Genomic DNA, 23,712 nt, shown 5'->3' on the forward strand with positions numbered 1-23,712 from the left:
ACGACATTACTAGGGCATGGAGCCTCCTCAAAGGAGAGAGCGAATTTGGTGTTTTGTTTTTTTAAAAATTGTGGCTTGTATTGGAAATTATATGGGTGCTCTATCTATCTCATTGACATTTAATAGGTGTTCTTCTTATGACCTGAGGGGGGCAGCAATGCACTGACCGTGCCTAGCCTGCCAACAACCAAGGAGAAGGAGAAGGAGAAGAGAAGAAGGCCGCGTCACTCTTCTCTGACGTCAGCGCGTACCTCTGTCGTAAGACGTCGTTCCCGCCCTTCATCCTTGAAGCTCTCGTCTCCCAAGCACTGCAGCTCCGCGCTGGCTCTGTTTAATTCAAAGAAAATGCTCTACTGTTTGAGGAGCATTCCCCCGTCTTTGGGAGTTCTCTCCGTCCGCAAAAGGTAATACATACTGTAGTACCGTCAAACTAAGCGGATACAGAGGAGCTTAGATTAGGTAAAACTGTGGTGGCCTTTGGCAACAACAGCTAGCTTGACTTGCTGTTAGCCTGTGTAGCGCTTCTCCGAGTAGCTCTGGAAGACAGAGGTCAAACGGTGTCATTAGGTCCTGGTGTTTTTTCCGTCGTTTTATTACTGTGACTTAACATGCCGTCGCCCGTTTTCAACATAATTTGATCGATTTATTGTGTTTTGTGGTCTCATTTTACCTTAGAGGGTTGCTGCTAATAAAAGTCACGTTAGTGTGTCAGTTACGAGTCCGCTGGCTGTAGCAGTTGGTTGCGTCCTGTCTAAATTGTCCGCGAATTTACTTTTAATTTGGGTCGTATACGAGTCTGTTTACGTTTTAGTGGTAGACCTGGTTTTTGAAGCCAAATCCCACAATAAGTTTAATATGGTTAATGAACTTCGTGCAAGGTGGTTCTGGCTATAGTTTTCCGCCCGTAGCTACAGCTTTCCAACACGACAGAGTGAAATAAAGCCTTTTAGGAAAACGACAGTCCACACTGATCATCTGAAATAGCTTACTGTGCATTTAAAGCAAAGCAGTGTGTGTGTGTGTGTGTGTGTGTTTTTTTTTTTAAGTTTGGTCCGCTGGCCGCTCTACGTGCGGCGGCTGGCTGCTGCCTCTCTGCCCAGTGTGAGCGGCTCAGCACTGCCCTCACACAGCTTCGTCCCAGCCACAGACAGTCTCTGGAAGAAGTCCACTCTTTCTTCTGTGTGACTCGCAATGAGTGTTTCGCTTTTTAATTTTCGCTTTTTTGGGCAACACACAATGCTTCACAAACATGGGAACTCAAATAAAATAATAATAATAAACCATGACTGCGAGGCTGCATGTTCAGCCTCCAGCTGAAATGAAATGCACTGGCTGAATTGCAGAGAGTGTTAAAAAGAAATTCATGCAGGGACCCAGTCCACCACCTTAATAAATAAATTAATAAAAATGGTTACATTTTCAAGTTGGGGAAAACAAAAAACAGAAAGCCACAACCCATCTCTATTTCAGTAAAATGTCAAGCAGGGTTCTAACTAGAATAAAATTTTAGCGTAGTGGTAATGTCGAGGGAGCGAAGTGACCGGGGGGTAGCTTTTGAAAATTCAAGCTAAAAATTTGCCATTCTAGGGGTACCCAAAGGGGAAAAGCCAGGTATGATAGCCCAAGTCCCTTCATGTCCACAAGTCTGAGGACATGACAAGCATTGCTTCGTTTCACGCTTCAAACTGGAGTAGTGCTGCAGAAACGGTTGATTACAGATGCTGTATTGAAAATAAGCGTAACGGGCCGTAACGCAGGTTTGCGCTGGTCAAGACTTTGGCCCAACTTTGGCTGAGCTCCTGACACCAAGAAAGATGCAAAACTTGTAAAGATGTGAAAAAATAAATAATTACCCAGGAAAACAGAAAGGGATACACTATATTTGATGATTTCCGTGATGACGCAGTGACATTGTGCCATTACTTAGGGAGAACCCTGGACTGTTAATGTCTTAAAACGGAAAAGTATTTTTTTTATCCGATTACTCGATTAATCGGCAGAATAATCGATAGAATATTCGATAGAATACTCGATTACTAAAATAATCGATAGCTGCAGCCCTAAGTGAGACGTGTCTGTGTAGGGAGGGGCGGGCGCTGTGTGTGACTGGCCATTCACAGAGCGTGAAGACAGTTAGCCAATGAAAATTTTCCTTCAGCACGAGCACAGATATTGATGAGTTTTATTCGGATCATGCTCATCAAAAATGCTTTGTCCGTACCGGATACTCATCTGAAACGAGAATCCAGCTCAATCCTACTTCAAATTAAGTGGCTGAGCGAGAAGGATGGAGAAATCAGACTACCCAAAAGCCAGTTTTTAAGCACATTGTGATGTGCACAGAAGCACATATTTGACATACGTTCAGTGCATCTAAACACTTTTTTACGCAGCTTTTTAAGAGCTCCATATTATGACATCATGAACGTATATTTTTGAAACGGCATGCTCTGAACTGTCCACTCAGTCTGCGTCAGGGCTGCAAGCGACTGATTGGAGATCACAGTGACATCCACCCGCCTGCTGCCACTGCTGCGTTTACCACACAATATGCAGTTTATTTTATTTTTTGTTTAAGATGACGTCATCACAATTAAACAGCTTGAAGAATATACAGTCTTTAATTACGCGACAAAAGCACCGCAAATGAAGAAACCAGACAAACTTCACAAGTATTTTACCTGAAGAGAAGCCTGTTGGAATGACGAAAAAACAGTAATAATTAAGAAAATACTGCTTGTTTTTGCTTTGCAAGGACTTCTGGTTTTGGCCACCAGGTGTCGCCATCGTATAACAGAAAGCTGTCATTCTGGTGTTTGACCCAAGGTGACTTTTCATTTAAATGTTCCCAAAATTTGGTTTGACTTAATTATCAGTGGTGTGCAGCCAGTACATTCTGAGTACCGGTCCCAAGCCCGGATAAATGAGGAGGGTTGCGTCAGGAAGGGCATCCGGCGTAAAACAAGCCAACCCAACTATCCAGACTCAGAATCGAATTCCCATACCGGATCGGTCGCGGCCCGGGTTAACGTCTGCCACCGGTGCTGTTGCCCAACAGGGTGCCGGTGGAAATTGGGCTACTGCTGGGCGAAGACGACGAAGAAGAGGAGGAAAATGTTGCCACGAACAGCGGGAGAAGAGGAAAACTAGAAGGGTGGAAATGAGAGTAGGGACTTTGAATGTTGGTAGTATGACTGGTAAAGGGAGAGAGCTGGCTGATATGATGGAGAGGAGAAAGGTAGACATATTGTGTGTGCAAGAGACCAAGTGGAAGGGAAGTAAGAGCAGGAGCATCGGTGGTGGGTACAAATTGTTGTACCATGTTGAGAACAGGAAGAGAAATGGTGTTGGGGTCATTTTAAAGGAAGAGTATGTTAAAAGTGTGTTGGAGGTTAAGCGAGTGTCTGACAGGGTGATGAGTGTGAAGTTGGAAATTGAAGGGGTGATGATGAATATCATCAGTGCATATGCCCCACAGGTAGGTTGTGAGATGAAGGAGAAAGAAGATTTTTGGAGTGTATTAGATGAGGTGGTGGAGAGTGTGCCCAAGCATGAAAGAGTGGTGATAGGAGCAGACTTCAGTGGGCATGTTGGTGAAGGGAACAGAGGTGATGAGGAAGTAATGGGTAGATATGGTGGATGACTTTGGTCTTTGCCTCTACTGGTGGTTGGCTCTCACTGCGGTATTGTATCACTTCCTGTTCCGGAGCACAGCTGTGTTTTTCTGTATCTGTTAGCTGTTTAATCTGCGCAGTTAGATTGATCTAGTTATCTAGATTACGATTTGTTTCCCAGTGTAATCTTTACGTGCCTTAACTAAAGCACTCCTTCTGCTGAATCACCTCTAAATTATTTACACATTATTCACTTTGCGTGTTTTTAGGAATCCGCTAGCTTAGCGTAGCTACTAGCTCTTAGCCGATTTAGCATGGCGGCTTCTCCTGTCTGTCCCGCACTTTTCTGCTCTGGGTGTGAAATGTTTAGTTATTCCTCGGCCTCCTTTAGCAGTAACGGTACTTGTAATAAGTGTAGCTTATTCGTAGCTTTGGAGGCCAGGCTGGGCGAATTGGAGACTCGGCTCCGCACTGTGGAAAATTCTACAGCTAGCCAGGCCCCTGTAGTCGGTGCGGACCAAGGTAGCTTAGCCGCCGTTAGTTAGCCCCTGGCAGATCCCGAGCAGCCGGGAAAGCAGGCTGACTGGGTGACTGTGAGGAAGAAGCGTAGTTCTAAACAGAAGCCCTGTGTACACCGCCAACCCGTTCACATCTCTAACCGTTTTTCCCCACTCGACGACACACCCGCCGAGGATCAAACTCTGGTTATTGGCGACTCTGTTTTGCGAAATGTGAAGTTAGCGACACCAGCAACCATAGTCAATTGTCTTCCGGGGGCCAGAGCAGGCGACATTGAAGGAAATTTGAAACTGCTGGCTAAGGCTAAGCATAAATTTGGTAAGATTGTAATTCACGTCGGCAGTAATGACACCCGGTTACGCCAATCGGAGGTCACTAAAATTAACATTAAATCGGTGTGTAACTTTGCAAAAACAATGTCGGACTCTGTAGTTTTCTCTGGGCCCCTCCCCAATCAGACCGGGAGTGACATGTTTAGCCGCATGTTCTCCTTGAATTGCTGGCTGTCTGAGTGGTGTCCAAAAAATGAGGTGGGCTTCATAGATAATTGGCAAAGCTTCTGGGGAAAACCTGGTCTTGTTAGGAGAGACGGCATCCATCCCACTTTGGATGGAGCAGCTCTCATTTCTAGAAATCTGGCCAATTTTCTTAAATCCTCCAAACCGTGACTATCCAGGGTTGGGACCAGGAAGCAGAGTTGTAGTCTTACACACCTCTCTGCAGCTTCTCTCCCCCTGCCATCCCCTCATTACCCCATCCCCGTAGAGACGGTGCCTGCTCCCAGACTACCAATAACCAGCAAAAATCTATTTAAGCATAAAAATTCAAAAAGAAAAAATAATATAGCACCTTCAACTGCACCACAGACTAAAACAGTTAAATGTGGTCTATTAAACATTAGGTCTCTCTCTTCTAAGTCCCTGTTGGTAAATGATATAATAATTGATCAACATATTGATTTATTCTGCCTTACAGAAACCTGGTTACAGCAGGATGAATATGTTAGTTTAAATGAGTCAACACCCCCGAGTCACACTAACTGTCAGAATGCTCGTAGCACGGGCCGGGGCGGAGGATTAGCAGCAATCTTCCATTCCAGCTTATTAATTAATCAAAAACCCAGACAGAGCTTTAATTCATTTGAAAGCTTGACTCTTAGTCTTGTCCATCCAAATTGGAAGTCCCAAAAACCAGTTTTATTTGTTATTATCTATCGTCCACCTGGTCGTTACTGTGAGTTTCTCTGTGAATTTTCAGACCTTTTGTCTGACTTAGTGCTTAGCTCAGATAAGATAATTATAGTGGGCGATTTTAACATCCACACAGATGCTGAGAATGACAGCCTCAACACTGCATTTAATCTATTATTAGACTCTATTGGCTTTGCTCAAAAAGTAAATGAGTCCACCCACCACTTTAATCATATCTTAGATCTTGTTCTGACTTATGGTATGGAAATAGAAGACTTAACAGTATTCCCTGAAAACTCCCTTCTGTCTGATCATTTCTTAATAACATTTACATTTACTCTGATGGACTACCCAGCAGTGGGGAATAAGTTTCATTACACTAGAAGTCTTTCAGAAAGCGCTGTAACTAGGTTTAAGGATATGATTCCTTCTTTATGTTCTCTAATGCCATATACCAACACAGTGCAGAGTAGCTACCTAAACTCTGTAAGTGAGATAGAGTATCTCGTCAATAGTTTTACATCCTCATTGAAGACAACTTTGGATGCTGTAGCTCCTCTAAAAAAGAGAGCTTTAAATCAGAAGTGCCTGACTCCGTGGTATAACTCACAAACTCGTAGCTTAAAGCAGATAACCCGTAAGTTGGAGAGGAAATGGCGTCTCACTAACTTAGAAGATCTTCACTTAGCCTGGAAAAAGAGTCTGTTGCTCTATAAAAAAGCCCTCCGTAAAGCTAGGACATCTTTCTACTCATCACTAATTGAAGAAAATAAGAACAACCCCAGGTTTCTTTTCAGCACTGTAGCCAGGCTGACAAAGAGTCAGAGCTCTATTGAGCTGAGTATTCCATTAACTTTAACTAGTAATGACTTCATGACTTTCTTTGCTAACAAAATTTTAACTATTAGAGAAAAAATTACTCATAACCATCCCAAAGACGTATCGTTATCTTTGGCTGCTTTCAGTAATGCCGGTATTTGGTTAGACTCTTTCTCTCCGGTTGTTCTGTCTGAGTTATTTTCATTAGTTACTTCATCCAAACCATCAACATGTTTATTAGACCCCATTCCTACCAGGCTGCTCAAGGAAGCCCTACCATTATTTAATGCTTCGATCTTAAATATGATCAATCTATCTTTGTTAGTTGGCTATGTACCACAGGCTTTTAAGGTGGCAGTAATTAAACCATTACTTAAAAAGCCATCACTTGACCCAGCTATCTTAGCTAATTATAGGCCAATCTCCAACCTTCCTTTTCTCTCAAAAATTCTTGAAAGGGTAGTTGTAAAACAGCTAACTGATCATCTGCAGAGGAATGGTCTATTTGAAGAGTTTCAGTCAGGTTTTAGAATTCATCATAATACAGAAACAGCATTAGTGAAGGTTACAAATGATCTTCTTATGGCCTCGGACAGTGGACTCATCTCTGTGCTTGTTCTGTTAGACCTCAGTGCTGCTTTTGATACTGTTGACCATAAAATTTTATTACAGAGATTAGAGCATGCCATAGGTATTAAAGGCACTGCGCTGCGGTGGTTTGAATCATATTTGTCTAATAGATTACAATTTGTTCATGTAAATGGGGAATCTTCTTCACAGACTAAAGTTAATTATGGAGTTCCACAAGGTTCTGTGCTAGGACCAATTTTATTCACTTCATACATGCTTCCCTTAGGCAGTATTATTAGACGGTATTGCTTAAATTTTCATTGTTACGCAGATGATACCCAGCTTTATCTATCCATGAAGCCAGAGGACACACACCAATTAGCTAAACTGCAGGATTGTCTTACAGACATAAAGACATGGGTGACCTCTAAATTCCTGCTTTTAAACTCAGATAAAACTGAAGTTATTGTACTTGGCCCCACAAATCTTAGAAACATGGTGTCTAACCAGATCCTTACTGTGGATGGCATTACCCTGACCTCTAGTAATACTGTGAGAAATCTTGGAGTCATTTTTGATCAGGATATGTCATTCAAAGCGCATATTAAACAAATATGTAGGACTGCTTTTTGCATTTACGCAATATCTCTAAAATCAGAAAGGTCTTGTCTCAGAGTGATGCTGAAAAACTAATTCATGCATTTATTTCCTCTAGGCTGGACTATTGTAATTCATTATTATCAGGTTGTCCTAAAAGTTCCCTAAAAGCCTTCAGTTAATTCAAAATGCTGCAGCTAGAGTACTGACGGGGACTAGAAGGAGAGAGCATATCTCACCCATATTGGCCTCTCTTCATTTGCTTCCTGTTAATTCTAGAATAGAATTTAAAATTCTTCTTCTTACTTATAAGGTTTTGAATAATCAGGTCCCATCTTATCTTAGGGACCTCGTAGTACCATATCACCCCAATAGAGCGCTTCGCTCTCAGACTGCAGGCTTACTTGTAGTTCCTAGGGTTTGTAAGAGTAGAATGGGAGGCAGAGCCTTCAGCTTTCAGGCTCCTCTCCTGTGGAACCAGCTCCCAATTCAGATCAGGGAGACAGACACCCTCTCTACTTTTAAGATTAGGCTTAAAACTTTCCTTTTTGCTAAAGCTTATAGTTAGGGCTGGATCAGGTGACCCTGAACCATCCCTTAGTTATGCTGCTATAGACGTAGACTGCTGGGGGGTTCCCATGATGCACTGTTTCTTTCTCTCTTTGCTCTGTATGCACCACTCTGCATTTAATCATTAGTGATCGATCTCTGCTCCCTTCCACAGCATGTCTTTTTCCTGGTTCTCTCCCTCAGCCCCAACCAGTCCCAGCAGAAGACTGCCCCTCCCTGAGCCTGGTTCTGCTGGAGGTTTCTTCCTGTTAAAAGGGAGTTTTTCCTTCCCACTGTAGCCAAGTGCTTGCTCACAGGGGGTCGTTTTGACCGTTGGGGTTTTACATAATTATTGTATGGCCTTGCCTTATAATATAAAGCGCCTTGGGGCAACTGTTTGTTGTGATTTGGCGCTATATAAAAAAATTGATTGATTGATTGATTGATATCAAGGATAGGAATGGGGAAGGACAGATGGTAGTTGATTTTGCAAAAAGGATGGAAATGGCTGTGGTGAATACCTACTTTAAGAAAAGGGAGGAGCACAGGGTAACATATAAGAGTGGAGGAAGGTGCACACAGGTGGACTACATTCTTTATAGGAGATGCAAGCTAAAAGAAATCACAGACTAAGGTGGTAGCAGGAGAGAGTGTCACTAGACAGCATAGGATGGTTGTTTGTAGGATGACTTTAGAGGTAAAGAAGAAGAAGAGAGTGAGAGCTCAACAAAGGATCAGATGGTGGAAGCTGAAGGAGGAAGACTGTTGTGTGAAATTTAGCGAGCAGGTGAGAGAAGCGCTAGTTGGAGGGGAAGCAATTTTGGACAACTGGAAAAGTACTGCAGATGTGGTGAGGGAGACAGCTAGGGCAGTACTGGGTATGACATCTGGACAGTGGAAGGAAGACAAGGAGACTTGGTGGTGGGATGAAGAGGTCCAGGAAAGCATAAGGAGAAAGAGGTTGGCGAAAAAGTTTTGGGATAGTCGGAGAGATGAAGAAAGTAGACAGGAGTACAAGGAGATGCGGCGTAAGGCGAGAAGTGGCAAAAGCAAAGGAAAAGGCATATTGCGAGCTGTACAAGAAGTTGAATAGTAAGGAAGGAGAAAAGGACTTGTACCGATTGGCCAGACAAAGGGACAGAGCTGGAAAGGATGTGCAGCAGGTTAGGGTGGTAAAAGATGCACATGGTAATGTGCTGACAAGTGAGGAGTGTGTGCTGAGAAGGTGGAGGGAATATTTTGAAGAGTTGATGAATAAAGAAAATGAGCGAGAGAAAAGGCTGGATGATGTGGCGAGAGTAAATCAGGAAGTAAAAGAGATTAGCAAGGAAGAAGTGAGGGCTGCTTTGAAGAGGATGAAGAGTGGAAAGGCAGTTGGTCCAGATGACATTCCAATGGAGGCATGGAAATGTCTAGGAGAGATGGCAGTAGAGTTTCTAACCAGATTGTTTAATAAAATCTTGGAAAGTGAGAGGGTGCCTGAGGAGTGGAGATGAAGTGTGCTGGTTCCTATTTTCAAGAACAAGGGTGATGTGCAGAGCTGCAGTAACTACAGAGGCATAAAGCTGTTCAGCCACAGCATGAAGTTATGGGAAAGAGTAGTAGAAGCTAGGCTTAGAAAACAGGTGAAGATCTGTGAGCAGCAATATGGTTTCATGCCAAGAAAGAGCACTACAGATGCAATGTTTGCTCTGAGAATACTGTTGGAAAAGTACAGAGAAGGACAGAAAGAGTTACATTGTGTGTTTGTGGACTTAGAAAAAGCTTATGATAGGGTGCCAAGAGAAGAGTTGTGGCATTGTATGAGGAAATCTGGAGTGGCAGAGAAGTATGTTAGGGTAGTGCAGGACATGTACAAGAATAGTGTGACAGCGGTGAGATGCGCAGTCGGAATGACAGACTCATTCATGGTGGAGGTGGGATTACGCCAAGGATCAGCTCTGAGTCCTTTCTTGTTTGCAGTGGTGATGGACAGGTTGACAGATGTGATCAGACAGGAGTCCCCATGGACTATGATGTTTGCAGATGACATTGTGATCTGTAGTGAGAGTAGAGAGCAAGTTGAGTCTAGTCAGTAGAAGCAAGACTGAGTACATGTGTGTGAACGAGAGGGAGCCCAGTGGAATAGTGCAGTTACAAGGAGTAGAAGTGGTGAAAGTAGATGAGTTTAAATATTTGGGGTCAACTGTTCAAAGTAATGGAGAGTGTGGTAGAGAGGTGAAGAAGAGAGTGCAGGCAGGGTGGAGTGGGTGGAGAAAGGTGGCAGGAGTGATTTGTGACCGAAGAATATCAGCAAGAGTGAAGGGAAAAGTTTACAAAACAGTAGTGAGACCAGCAATGTTGTATGGTTTAGAGACAGTGGCACTAACAAAAAGACAGGAGGCAGAGCTGGAGGTGGCAGAGCTGAAGATGTTGAGATTCTCTTTGGGAGTGACAAGAATGGACAAGATTAGGAATGAACATATCAGAGGGACAGCTCAGGTCGGACGGTTTGGAGACAAAGTCAGAGAGGCGAGATTGAGATGGTTTGGACATGTGCAGAGGAGGGACCCAGGGTATATAGGGAGAGGGATGCTGAGGATGGAGCCACCAGGCAGGAGGAGAAGAGGGAGACCAAAGAGGAGGTTCATGGATGTGCTGAGAGAGGACATGCAGGTGGTTGGTGTGACAGAGGAAGATACAGACGACAGGGTGAGATGGAAACGATTGATCTGCTGTGGTGACCCCTAACGGGAACAGCCGAAAGACAAAGAAGAAATATTATTGGAACCACTCCAAAAACATAGGTTTTGAGACACAGGCAGTCTGCATGAGCTGACCAAATTTCAAGTCAATCAGATAAAAAATGCTCTAAATTTAAGATGAACTAACAGACAGACAGACAAATAGACCAACAGAGCCTTGTCGAATTACTTCGACAAGACTAAAAATCAGTGTGTGTAACCAGGTCCACAAATGTGTAAAAAAGAAAAAAAAATCAGTACGTGTGTAAATAGGGATGCACCGATCCACAATTTTTCACTTCCGATCCCATCCCGATAACTGAATTTGGATATCTGCCAATACATTAACTTTCCGATCTGATACCAGAGCTCTCTTTGCTTCAATATTATCGTTTTTTCTCATTTTATATAAGGATTAACTTAATTTATTTCATTTATATAGTGCCAAATCACAAAGTTGCCTCAAGGCACTTCACACAAGTAAGGTCTAACCTTGCCAACCCCCAGAGCAGGCACACAGGCAATAGTGGTAAGGAAAAACTCCCTCTGAGTAAGAAATGACAAGCAGACCAGACTCAAAGGGGTGACCCTTTGCTTGGGCTATGCTACTGGCAGGAAATGTTGCCAGTGCACAGGACAGGAGGGTTTCAGAAACAGACACCACACCCATCTCTGGATGGAGCTGGAGCTCAAACAGAGAGAGAGGAAATAAACTACAGAACCAGGCATCAGAAAGACAACAAATACAGTATAATTTGTCAGCATTAAGCAACAAGAAGAAGAAAAGAAATACTAAGGTGAATACTGGCTACTAGCCCTAAGCGTCACTAAAAGACCCAGAATTTGGACAGAGTTGAGGTTGCGGCCTGCTCCGTTTCCTAATAAAATTTAAAAGGGTAAAAAGCATAGTAACATACTATGCCAGTATGCTAGCCATATGAAAGGGAAAATAAGTGTCTTAAATCTCTACAGAATCTGACTGTTTTATTGATGCAGGGAGATCATGGCATGATAAGAGAAAGCTCTTTGACCCACAGACTTTTTATTCATCGTAGGGATACAAAGTAGCCCTGCACCCTGATAATGCAAAGCCCGGGCCGGTACATGGGGTTTAATTAGGTCAGCAAAGTAGGGCGGCGCCAGTCCATGAACAGTTTTATAGGCGAGTAGCAGAACCTTAAAATCTGATCTCACAGGGACAGGAAGCAAGTGAAGCAATGCCAAAATGGGTGTAATTTGGTCAAACTTTGTGCTTTGTGTCAAAAGTCTGGCAGCAGCATTTTGAACCAATTGGAGACCCCTAATGCTGGACTGTGGTAAACCAGAAAATAGACCATTGCAGTAGTCCAATGTAGAAGAGACAAGCACATGAATCAGGGTCTCAGCATCAGCCATAGACAGGATAGGATGAATCTTTCCTATATTTCGCAGGTGAAAGAAAGCAGTCCTCATAATATCCCTAATGTGGAGGTCAATGGATAATGTAGGATCAAAAATTACCCAAGGTCCCTCACTTTGTCAGTGTGATGTATGACACATGAGCCTAGGCTAAGTGTTGGCTGGTCAAATTGATACAGATGTCTCACTGGAACAAGAACCATCATTTCAGTCTTATCAGAGTTTAAAAGTTGGAAGTTGCTAGGCATCCAGCTTCTCACTGATGCAAGGCATTCGTCTAAGGATTTTATGTGGATGAGATTACCAACAGTTACCGGCATGTATAACTGAGTATCATCAGCATAGCAGTGAAAGCTAATCCACAAATGCCACAATATGTGACCAAGGGGTGCTGTATAAAGGGAGAAAAGCAGGGGGCCTAAGACGGACCCCTATGGAACCCCAAATGTCATGTCTCTAACATTAGAGGTAGTGTTATTGTACAAAACACAGTGAGAACTGGTCAGGTATGACGTCAACCATGCAAGGGCACTCCCAGTAATCCCAAAATGATTCTCCAGTCTATTGAGAAGAATATGATGATCCACAGTATCAAAAGCAGCACTGAGATCCAACAACACCAGAACCGTAGTGGTGTCTGAATCCATTGCAAGCAGAAGATCATTCACCACTTTAGTGGGAGCTGTTTCTGTAGAATATTTTCTAAAAGCAGACTGCAGGTTCTCAAAAAGATTATTCTCAATAAGGTGGTCCACTAGCTGCCGTGAAACCACTTTTTCCAGAATTTTTAGAGCAAAATGATAGATTTGATATCGGCCTATAGTTTTTCAATACACTAGGGTCAAGATTAGATTTCTTAAGTAATAAACTGCAGATTTGAAACATTTAGAAACAGATCCAGAAGTTAAAGAAAGATTAATCATTTCCAGCACAGTTGGCCCAAGAGTAGGCCACAGGTCCTTAAACAGTTTTGTTGGTATAGGATCAAATAAGCAGGTTGTACTTTTTGTAGACGTTTACAAGTTTCATCAGCAACGGCCTAGTGAGATACTATCAAATTCTGCAAATACTTCAGTAATGGGCACCCACCTCAATAGCAGGGTGTAGTAGCTGGTTAAGGTATGCTGGGATAGGTTTAACCTAATGTCTTCTATTTTCTTCTCAAAGTAATCCAAGAAATCTTGTGCTGTAAAAGGAGAGCGACTTACAGGTGGCTTTCCATGAATAAGTGTTGACACCGTGTCGAAAAGAACTTTAGTTGTGCTTGTTTTGTTGATCACATTGGAGTAATAGGTTCGCTTTGTAGCCAGTAGTGCATGCTTATAGTCTAAGATAGCATCACGCCACACAATGTGGAATACTTCTAATTTTGAACTGCACCATTTCTGTTCTAGACCTCTTGCCTTATACTTGAGATCAAGCAAGTAATCCTTGAACCAAGGTGACTGTGTTTTGGGGGAGCGTGGTTTTCATTAAGGTGGCGCAATCATGTTGAGTGTAGTTTTGAACACTGAGTTTAAACTATCCCCAAGACTGTCTACTGATTGGGCATTTTCCAAATGTGAAGCTAAGATATCAGGCAGTCTAGCTTCGAGTTCAGTCGTAGTTGAGGAGTTGATGCATCGCCGCAGTGATAAATAAGGTTGTTGTTCCGCTAAACATGGCACCGAAACTAAACCTAATAAGTGAGTGATCAGAGACCATCGGTGCAAGAGGAGTGATGTCAGTATTCGTGACAGCAATACCACTAATGTGCATTGAGTCTGAAATCCTAATGCATCCACAATTTCCATACATGCTTTGCAGAGGGGATCAGAAAGCTTATTTATATGAATGTCAAAGTCACCAATAATCAAAATGTTATCTGCACTAGTTGACAAGTTAAAAATGAATGCACCAAATTCATCTAAGAATTCAGAGTATGGGCCAGGGGGCCTATCTACAGTGACAAAATAATACCGGATTTCATCATTTTGGGGGGGGGGGGGGGTGTTATCAATGTACTCTTTAATCGTGAACACATGGCTGCAAAATCTCCGTCTGTATACGGATGTCCATCAATTTTTATTTTCTGGTTACGTTTATTCCGTCATTTATAATCGCTAACTGAAAAAAATAATTTATTGCTTCATTTCGACACAAAACGGGAGAGAAGGACGGAATTTGCTTTAAAATGTATTCCATACGGAGGGCCGCCATTACAGGAAGCGGTCGTGTGTGCGCAGTAGTGTTCTGGGCAGCGACTCTGTCACCGCGCTCATTGCTTTCTGAAGGTAAACGGAGCAAAACCTCCGTTTAATGGATTTCCGTCCAATGTTTTTTTTCCATGTTCCGTTTATATCGTCGTATAAAACCGCTAACTTAAAAAAAATCTATATTTTATGGCTTTATTTCGACACAAAACGCGCTCCTATCAAACCGGGTGTCCCTATGAGAAAATCAAACTCACCCCTCTTCTTCTACGGCGTTTAATGGCAGCCGGCATCCTTATTGTTGGACTGCTGCCACCTACTGTATCAGGCCGTTAAAGCAACCCTAAATCCTCTCATTGAGTCCCGTGTCTTTCAAGTATTTAAAAAGGCAACACTTCCTTCTCTCACTGGACTTTACTGCTAAAATACTTCCTACAGAAACTCCTTTCAGGCCTTACAATTGATTTCCTTCCGTTTTTACACTTTATAGCTTTATTTTTGACATGAAATGCACTCCTCTCCTTACCCCTCTTCTTCTACGGCACTTAATGGCATCGACTGCTGCCACCTGCTGCATCAGTTCATTATAGCAGTACTAAATCCTCTCGATGAGTCCAGTGTCTTTCAAGTACTTAAAAAGTCAACACTTCCCCCTCTCGACCTTCTGGCTAAATTGCTTTCTAGATAAACTTCTTTTAGTACTTACAACTGATTTATTAAGTTTTTACTCTTTAATCGATTCAAAAATGACAAGATATATTTTGTAAAATAAAATATTTTGAAGTAAAATAAAATGCTAATACTGTAAAAGTGTTCATTGGTTATGATTTTTATCATTTATATTAAAACTTGTGGCATTTGAAAGTGCTGGATTGTGGTGACAGTATTTCACAAGACTTTATTTAAAATTCAGTTGGTCTGGTGGTTCAATCAATCAGTTTTTTTTTTCGAACTTAGTTGTCAATTCTAGTATCATGGCAGTTCACAGTATAAGCAAATCAAATGAACAAAGCTTCTTTGTACTCTCTGTACCTCTACACTCATATGAAAAAATAAACAAGATCAAAAAATGACAACAAGAAAGTTCGAAAGGGAGTGGGAAGAAGTAAAATTCCCACCCCAGTGCACATATCTTAAGTGGTTGCTTAATTGATAGTAAATACAGCTGCAGATAATTTACAATACCTAAATATATTTACAATTTCCCCCAAAAAGTGATCTCCAAATTAAATAAAACATTAACAAAGAAAACTCAGCAGTGCCACACAGATGACATGAATGCAGAATGCCACCATAGACATCCGTTTTTTTTTATCTAATAACAGCCATGGACTTGCTGCCAGTAGAACTGCAGGTTGAGGTGCTGAAGTATGTAGGTATCGTGGACCTACTCAATGTGGAGAAGGCCTATGGCCACATGCCATCCATCCGCACACCAAGTCTTTGGAGAGAGGTGAACATGTACAGGGTTGATGACCAGTACTTGCCAGAAGTGTGGGAGTTTATGACCAAGGAAGTGGGATGCCACTTGAAGGAACTTCATTTGCCCTACATGGCAGAAGAAGAGATAAGCTTCAACAACGGGGAAAAAGACTTTTCATTGGCCATACTTATCATGTCTTTTAGTGCCTTTAAGTGTATTATTTATTTTACCAGGTAATAGCATAAAGGTTCGAATAATTTATTTATTTTGTAAGACACACTTAGGATTTGATTAATTGTGTAGAATGAAAGCAGAAATTATAGTCAGTTAAATTATTGCAGACAGTCATTCCATTTGTGGATGGTAACTTATTACGGACACATACTGTCATACACAATAGTAAATAAATTGTGATGAAATTAATACACTTTAATCATTTTTTGCGGTATGATAAGAGTCAAAAAGCACTGTTTTAGGCAAAGGAAAACTGTCCAAATTGCACTCAGAATGCACCAAATTGCACCATTTTTTTTTTTCAAAATTTCCGGGGGGGGGGGGGGGGGGGGGCATGCCCCCAGACCCCCTAGATGACTTTGCGGCTTCGCCGCACAGTCCGTCCACTCACGGAAAATGTTCAGTCAAATTTTCAGTTGCTTGCAGCCATGTGAACATCACTGAGTTTTTAAAATGCTTTTCGCAAAGCGTTCTCTTTTTTTACGACATCGTGTAAGTTTTATAAGTCCGCGGACACTGATCTGTGTGTTACAGATACAAATTAGTTTCCTCGGGTCCGCGGAGTTTCGCGGATGAAAAATGCCACTCAAAGCGTAGCTGTTACGACAGTTGTCGTAAAGTGGGACTGGTTGGTTGCTGCAGCGACGCTGTGTGGCTTCTGTGCGACGCTTCAGCTAAACTTAGCATATGGACATCCCAAAATTTTAGAGCTTTCAAGTTTTTAAAAGATGATTTGTGTAGCATGTCTGTCGCGGACCAACGTCGCAGAGAGAGAAGATGGCGAGAAAGACTGTTTGAAAGTGTCTTATAAGGACAAGAATCCGTGGAATTGTCACTGGCTTCATCAACACACCTGAAAGATAAACGGGAAAAGTGAACTCAGGAAAACACGGTAAGAATTTTTCTCTCCCTGAAAAATAAACATTCTACTGTTCAAACAGGATTTTATACAAGATTATGTGACTTTTTTCACTAATCTAGACTTTCTTTCATTGTAAAAAAGACACTGGCTTTGAATGGATTTAGGCTGCATGAATTTACACAAGAATATAAGTGACTTTTTACTATAAGGTATGTTATTAATATTTTACCATATTCTACAAGCTTTAGGTGTGGTTTTTGAAATGCTGTAACAATCTTTTCAGTCTTCATAAATTTCATGCAGTTTATTGTTCTGAGTTAATGCATAATTTGGTTTACAGTTAAAAGGAAAATCATTCCAGGTCCTACTTCCATGTCATATTCTGTTCTTTCAACATGATCATTGACAGGTCAAATAAAAGGTTGAATATAGGATCATTTAAATATCCACTAATTTTGAGATTTGTTCTTCCAGGATATGCTGAAAAAGTATCATTAGATAAAAAATTTAATTCTGGGGCCCCACAGGGCCCTAGACCCCGGCTCCTGGGGAGCTGCACCCCGCCAGAGCCCCTGCAAATTTTCCTCGGATTTCACAATTTTCATTTCAGTCCTGTAATACGGCTGATTTTTATTCTTCTGACCTTGGCAATACATAGCATCCTGGGCAGAGCGGAGAATTACAACTCCTGGCAAAAATTATGGAATCACCGGCCTCGGAGGATGTTCATTCAGTTGTTTAATTTTGTAGAAAAAAAGCAGATCACAGACATGACACAAAACTAAAGTCATTTCAAATGGCAACTTTCTGGCTTTAAGAAACACTATAAGAAATCAAGGAAAAAATTGTGGCAGTCAGTAACGGTTACTTTTTTAGACCAAGCAGAGGGGAAAAAAATATGGACTCACTCAATTCTGAGGAATAAATTATGGAATCACCGTGTAAATTTTCATCCCCAAAACTAACACCTGCATCAAATCAGATCTGCTCGTTAGTCTGCATCTAAAAAGGAGTGATCACACCTTGGAGAGCTGTTGCACCAAGTGGACTGACATGAATCATGGCTCCAACGCGAGAGATGTCAGTTGAAACAAAGGAGAGGATTATCAAACTCTTGAGAGGGTAAATCATCACGCAATGTTGCAAAATATGTTGGTTGTTCACAGTCAGCTGTGTCTAAACTCTGGACCAAATACAACATGGGAAGGTTGTTAAAGGCAAACATACTGGTAGACCAAGGAAGACATCAAAGCGTCTTATCCCATCAATTGAAAGGATGTTTGGGGATGATGAAATCATTTGTCAAGATGATAATGCATCTTGCCATAGAGCAAAAACTGAAAACATTCCTTGCAAAAAGACACATTGAGTCAATGCCATGGCCTGCAAATAGTCCGGATCTTAATCCAATTGAAAATCTTTGGTGGAAGTTGAAGAAAATGGTCCATGACAAGGCTCCAACCTGCAAAGCTGATCTGGCAACAGCAATCAGAGAAAGTTGGAGCCAGATTGATGAAGAGTACTGTTTGTCACTCATTAAGTCCATGCCTCAGAGACTGCAAGCTGTTATAAAAGCCAGAGGTGGTGCAACAAAATACTAGTGATGTGTTGGAGCGTTCTTTTGTTTTTCATGATTCCATAATTTTTCCTCAGAATTGCGTGATTCCATATTTTTTTTCCCTCTGCTTGGTCTAAAAAAAGTAACCGTTACTGACTGCCACAATTTTTTTTTTCCTGATTTCTTATAGTGTTTCTTAAAGCCAGAAAGTTGCCATTTGAAATGACTTTAGTTTTGTGTCATGTCTGTGATCTGCTTTTTTCTACAAAATTAAACAACTGAATGAACATCCTCCGAGGCCGGTGATTCCATAATTTTTGCCAGGGGTTATAGATGCTCAAACGAGTTATATTTGTGACCCCCAACAGATAAGCTAAACCTAGATTTATAAATAAGAGCAACAACTCGCCTTGCTTCGTATCACAAGGGACATGACGAAATGTGTATGCTAGTGGGCAGGCCTCATTTAAGGGGAGGATAGCTGTAGGTTTAAGCCAGATTTCACATAACCCAGTCATATCTAAGTGATGATCAATAATTAGATTGTTAATCAACAATGTTAATGAGACCCAGACTAAGGATCTCAGTGGGGTTGACTGTGCCTGGAAGTTTGAGACATTCCACGTGGGTTGTAGGTAGCAGACACGTAATGTGGGAGCTCTGGCCCCAGGAATACATGTAACTTCAGCCGGCGTCTGTAATACGACTTTGCAGGTGATAGAATCCCCTACCACTAAAGCCTGGCATTTTGGCCTGGAGATAGGAGTGGAAGTCACCCGTGGGCTCAAAGAACTCACATCAGGCATATCTAAGGGAGAAAACTGTTTCACTGTTCACAGTGGCAAGTGTGTTCGGGGTACCACAACCGGGCACCAAGTCCTACATGACTTCCTCCGCCTAACCCCAGTACAAAAGCCGTCGATGCTAATGGGCACGTTAGCCGGCCCAACACTAACCTTGTCTGGAGTGCCTGTAACATATATCTCCACTAGCTTATGGACACGGCTCTCCAAAAGAGCCACCTTAGCTGCCAGCATCACACAGGATTTACGTAAAGTATAAAGTAGTGTACTTTGTGCACCAGAAAATTCAAGAGTATAGCCAAGCGAGCTAACCACAAACAAATATGCTAACCACTCCTAAGTTTCACACAGGAGTAAATTAATGAGCTAAAATTCACAGCAGTTACACTGAAAAAATAACAGAAATATTAGACTGGTAGAAACAGTCATAAAAAGAGGCAGGAAGGAAAAAACCCTCCTAAGAGTAAACCACTCCTAAGAACACAAGTAATGAGCTGAAATTCACAGCAATTACACTGAAAAAGTAATTGAAGTATTAAAGAAATGGGGGAGGGGGAGTTGACCTAGCTAACCACTAGCGAAAATGCTAGCCACTCCTATGATTACACAGGAGTAAACTAATGACTGAAAATTCACAACAGTTACACTGAAAAACTAACAGAAGTATTAGGCTGGTTAAAAACAGTAATAAAAGAAATGGGGGGGGGGGGGGGGGTCGACCTAGCTAACGCAAGCTAACCGCTAGCGAGTCACAACAGAAGGACTGTAGTTAAATAAAATTCGGAGTAGATATACTTAAAAACCAAAAGAAGTGTTAAATAGAAATAAAAGAACGGAATGCAACTTTGTTGGGATTGGAAGAGCAAACAATCCATCGGAAGCAAGTTGCCAGCAAGGATTTTTTTTAAAAAGGAGACCTGAAAGTTGAGCTACAATTTGCCAGAAGGTGTATCTAAGATGAAAGCCTAGATTTGATGTTTTGGTGAAAGAATTATGTACTTTTATTTTTTTTATAGACTTTTATAGCCTTATTTTTATAGACTTAAAAAAGACAGCACTTTCTCCCTTTCTCTGTCTGTCTCTTGCTTGCTCTCTCTCTTGTTCACTTTCTCTCTCACTCTCTCTCTCTTTTCGTGCTGCATAAACTTCAAACTTTGGGAAGCACAAAGGCTTTCAATTGTAAAATTATCCTCATCGACCCTCACGCGCAAGATTTTAATGGACTTTTCCCTTTCAGCGCAAAGAATCTGTTTGCTGTCCTCCTCGGCTGCAGCCTTGGGACAGTGATGCGGCTGACTTTTTAGCACACATTTTCAGTAACGATTCAGGTCATCTTTCGGAAAATCTGTCCTTGATGAACAGACAATTTAAACCCGAGAGCCGGGCAGAAATTTGCAGCTAACCGCAGCTAGAAATTTGCAGCTAATTGCACAGAGCTCTCTCAAACAGTTCGGCTTCAAAAATCTCCTCCTCCCGCTCGGCAGTAAACAAGCAAAGAGCAAACAGCAGCAGCTGTTTGCTCTCTGCCTGTTGCAGTTTCTAGGGGACTACAAAAATCCCTATCGGGTCGAAATAGTACGTGCATGTGCTAGTCTGTGCACGTATTATTCGAGCGGTGCACATAATTTTATATTCCACTAGTACTGGTGCAAGTAACTTTATCCAAGATTTATCAACTATAAGCGCCAGTAGAATGAATCAATAAAGGAATAAATAAGGAAAAAAACAATTTCCAGTGTGTTGTCTTTGTCTTCGCTGTGTTTTATGACTCTCACACAGGGAGCGAGTTGCTGTGCTCTATTTGTTGTGTTCGTGCGCGCACATGTAAACAAAGAAAAGGACAAAAACTGGCTGCCGATGCGATTCTCTCTTTCTCTCCCCCTCAAACTCTGTCATCATTGTGTTGTAAACCAGTCACCATTTGTTTTATTATACATCTGTGTAGTTAATAAAATAATCTTCATGGACGATTAGTTCACGCGTGCATGTGGGAAAAAAAAAAACTGGCTGCCCCTGCGGTTACTTTACGGAACCCAGGAGAGGTCACTAAAGTCATATTTTTTTCTGGCCATGATAATTTGTGCGCACGTTTTCCTTTAATTGAGCCCACAAATTAATAAAACGTGCGCATGTTTTCCTGGTCGTGATAATTCGTGCACATGTTTTCCTTTAATTGAGCCCTCGAATTAATAAAATGTGCGCACATTTTCCTTTCGTTCAAAATGAACTCCATAATATGACCTAAGTTGTCATCCTCATGACGGGGAGAGGCTGCGCCCTCAGCATCCTTTTTAATGTGCTTAAACTCCAGATGATGCCATGCTGGGTAGCCAGAGTGTTCTATATGGCCTTGTGCACCCAAACCATGATGATATACCCTGACCAGATCCATTTCTAATGGGGAAATGTATTACACTGTCTCCTGGTTTGTTGGCTAATAGCCAACATTTATGTGTCAAGACAATGTTGAGTGCACGTTTTACAAATTGGCCACGTTTAAGTAGATCGTGTACTTGTTTCACTCAAACTATGCTTAAAACGTGCGCACAATATCATAACGTGTGCACATTCTGTCCACATGTAAAACATTTTGCGATGACACTTCCGGGGCTCCGTAGTTCCTCGCTCTCTCTCCCCTGAAACTCTGTCATAATTGCGTTATAAGCCAGTCACCATTTGTTTTATTAAAAAAAAAAAAACTGCTGCTTCTGCTCTCCCCTCAAACTCTCCCCGGAGAGGAAGAGTCTGACGCATCACAGAAGGAGTTTTAAGGTTGATATAAGGCTGACTTTTGGTTGTGCAAGTAACTTTTTTTTGGTGCAAGTAATTTTTTTGTTACTAGCACCAGTGCAAGTAGGTTAAAAAATGTATTTCGACCCCTGCCTATTCAGAAAAAAACAAGCTGTATAAAAAATATTTATCATCTCCATCTTTATCATCTCCTATTTATCATCTCCATCACCACAGGGGAGGTGATGGTCTAGTGGTTAAGGTGTTGGGCTTGAGACCAGAAGATCCTGGGTTCAAATCCCCGCCTGACTGGAAAATCACTAAGGGCCCTTGGGCAAGGTCTTTAATCCCCTATTGCTCCCGGTGTGTAGTGAGCGCCTTGTATGGCAGCGCCCTGACATCGGGGTGAATGTGAGGCATAATTGTAAAGCGCTTTGAGCGTCTGATGCAGATGGAAAAGCGCTATATAAATGCAGTCCATTTACCATTTACCTTTTAAATTTATATACTTACAAATTCTATAAAAATAAATACACTACTCTTCTTAGTACTGCAAAGAGGAAATACTTCAGTGATCATTTCCATAAATTAATAAACAATATTAAAGGGACCTGGAAAATAATCAGTGAACTACTTAAAAAGAAAACATGTTCATCAAAATATCCGTCAGCGTTCTCAGATGGATCTAGATGTTTCTCTGATCCCTTTGACATTGCTTGCAAGTTTAATAATTTCTTTTCAAATGTCGGTGCTTCTCTTGCAAAGAAAATTGATTCCACAAATATAAATCCTGTTGATTACATCAAAGGTTAATTTCCTTCTGTGAGTGAATTTGAAGCCACAAATTCCATTGAGGTTTGTGAGATCATTGCTGGACTACGTCTATCTGCAGCTGGCCATGATGGAATAAGTACATCTATTGTAAAATGCGTCATACATGAAATTTCTGAACCACTTACACGTCTTTTCATTGTCCTTGAAAACGGGCATTGTACCTTCTGATTTAAAGATTGCTAAAATCATACCGTTGTTTAAAAAAGGTGACCCAGCATTTTTCAAATTATCATCCTATTTCAGTTTTTTCATGTTTTTCAAAGATTTTGGAAAAACTTGTTTATAACAGATTAAATCTTAATTTGCTTAAGAATTCAATTTTATGTAACTATCAATATGGATTTCGGAAAAATCATTCAACATATATCGCCCTGATTGAACTGATGGATAGAATTCATGCAGCTTTAGACAACAGTGAATTTGGAATTGGTGTGTTTTTAGACCTTTCAAAAGCGTTTGATACAATAAATTATGAAATTTTGCTTTCTAAGTTAAATAAATATGGTTTAAAGCAACTGTCCATAAATGGCTTAGTAATTATTTATTGGAGAGAAAACAGTATGTTCTTCTGAATTTGGAATCTGAAATTTAATTATATAGACTGTGGAGTTCCTTAAGGTTCGAATTTGGGACCGCTTTTATTCATAGTGCGTGTGTGTGTGTGTGTGTGTGTGTGTGTGTGTGTATATATGTATATATGTATATGTGTGTATATATGTATATATGTATATGTGTGTATATATGTATATATGTATATGTGTGTATATATGTATATATGTATATGTGTGTATATATGTATATATGTATATGTGTGTATATGTGTATATGATGTATGTGTGTTATATATGTAGAGATGTATATGGTGTATATTGTATATATGTTAGATGTGTGTATATATGTATATATGTATATGTGTGTATATATGTATAGTGTATATATGTATATGTGTGTATATATGTATATGTGTGTATATGTATATATATATGTATGTGTGTATATGTGTATATATGTATATGTGTGTATATGTGTATATATGTATATGTGTGTATATGTGTATATATGTATATGTGTGTATATGTGTATATATGTATATGTGT

The 23,712-nt window shown here is 41.1% G+C and overlaps 1 protein-coding gene across 1 annotated transcript in view; it reads left to right on the forward strand.

The window, feature by feature from the left end:
- The first annotated feature begins 263 nt into the window (after positions 1-263).
- Positions 264-23,712, forward strand: part of LOC117527266 (aspartate aminotransferase, mitochondrial-like) — a 44,227-nt gene continuing 20,778 nt past the window's right edge. Inside the window, exon 1 of the mRNA XM_034189530.1 lies at positions 264-404. Within this exon, the coding sequence (XP_034045421.1) occupies positions 346-404 (59 nt within the window). The 5' untranslated portion in view covers positions 264-345. The remainder of the gene's footprint in view (positions 405-23,712) is intronic.

This window comes from Thalassophryne amazonica, chromosome 2 (assembly GCF_902500255.1).
Source record: "Thalassophryne amazonica chromosome 2, fThaAma1.1, whole genome shotgun sequence".
NCBI lineage: Eukaryota > Metazoa > Chordata > Actinopteri > Batrachoidiformes > Batrachoididae > Thalassophryne > Thalassophryne amazonica.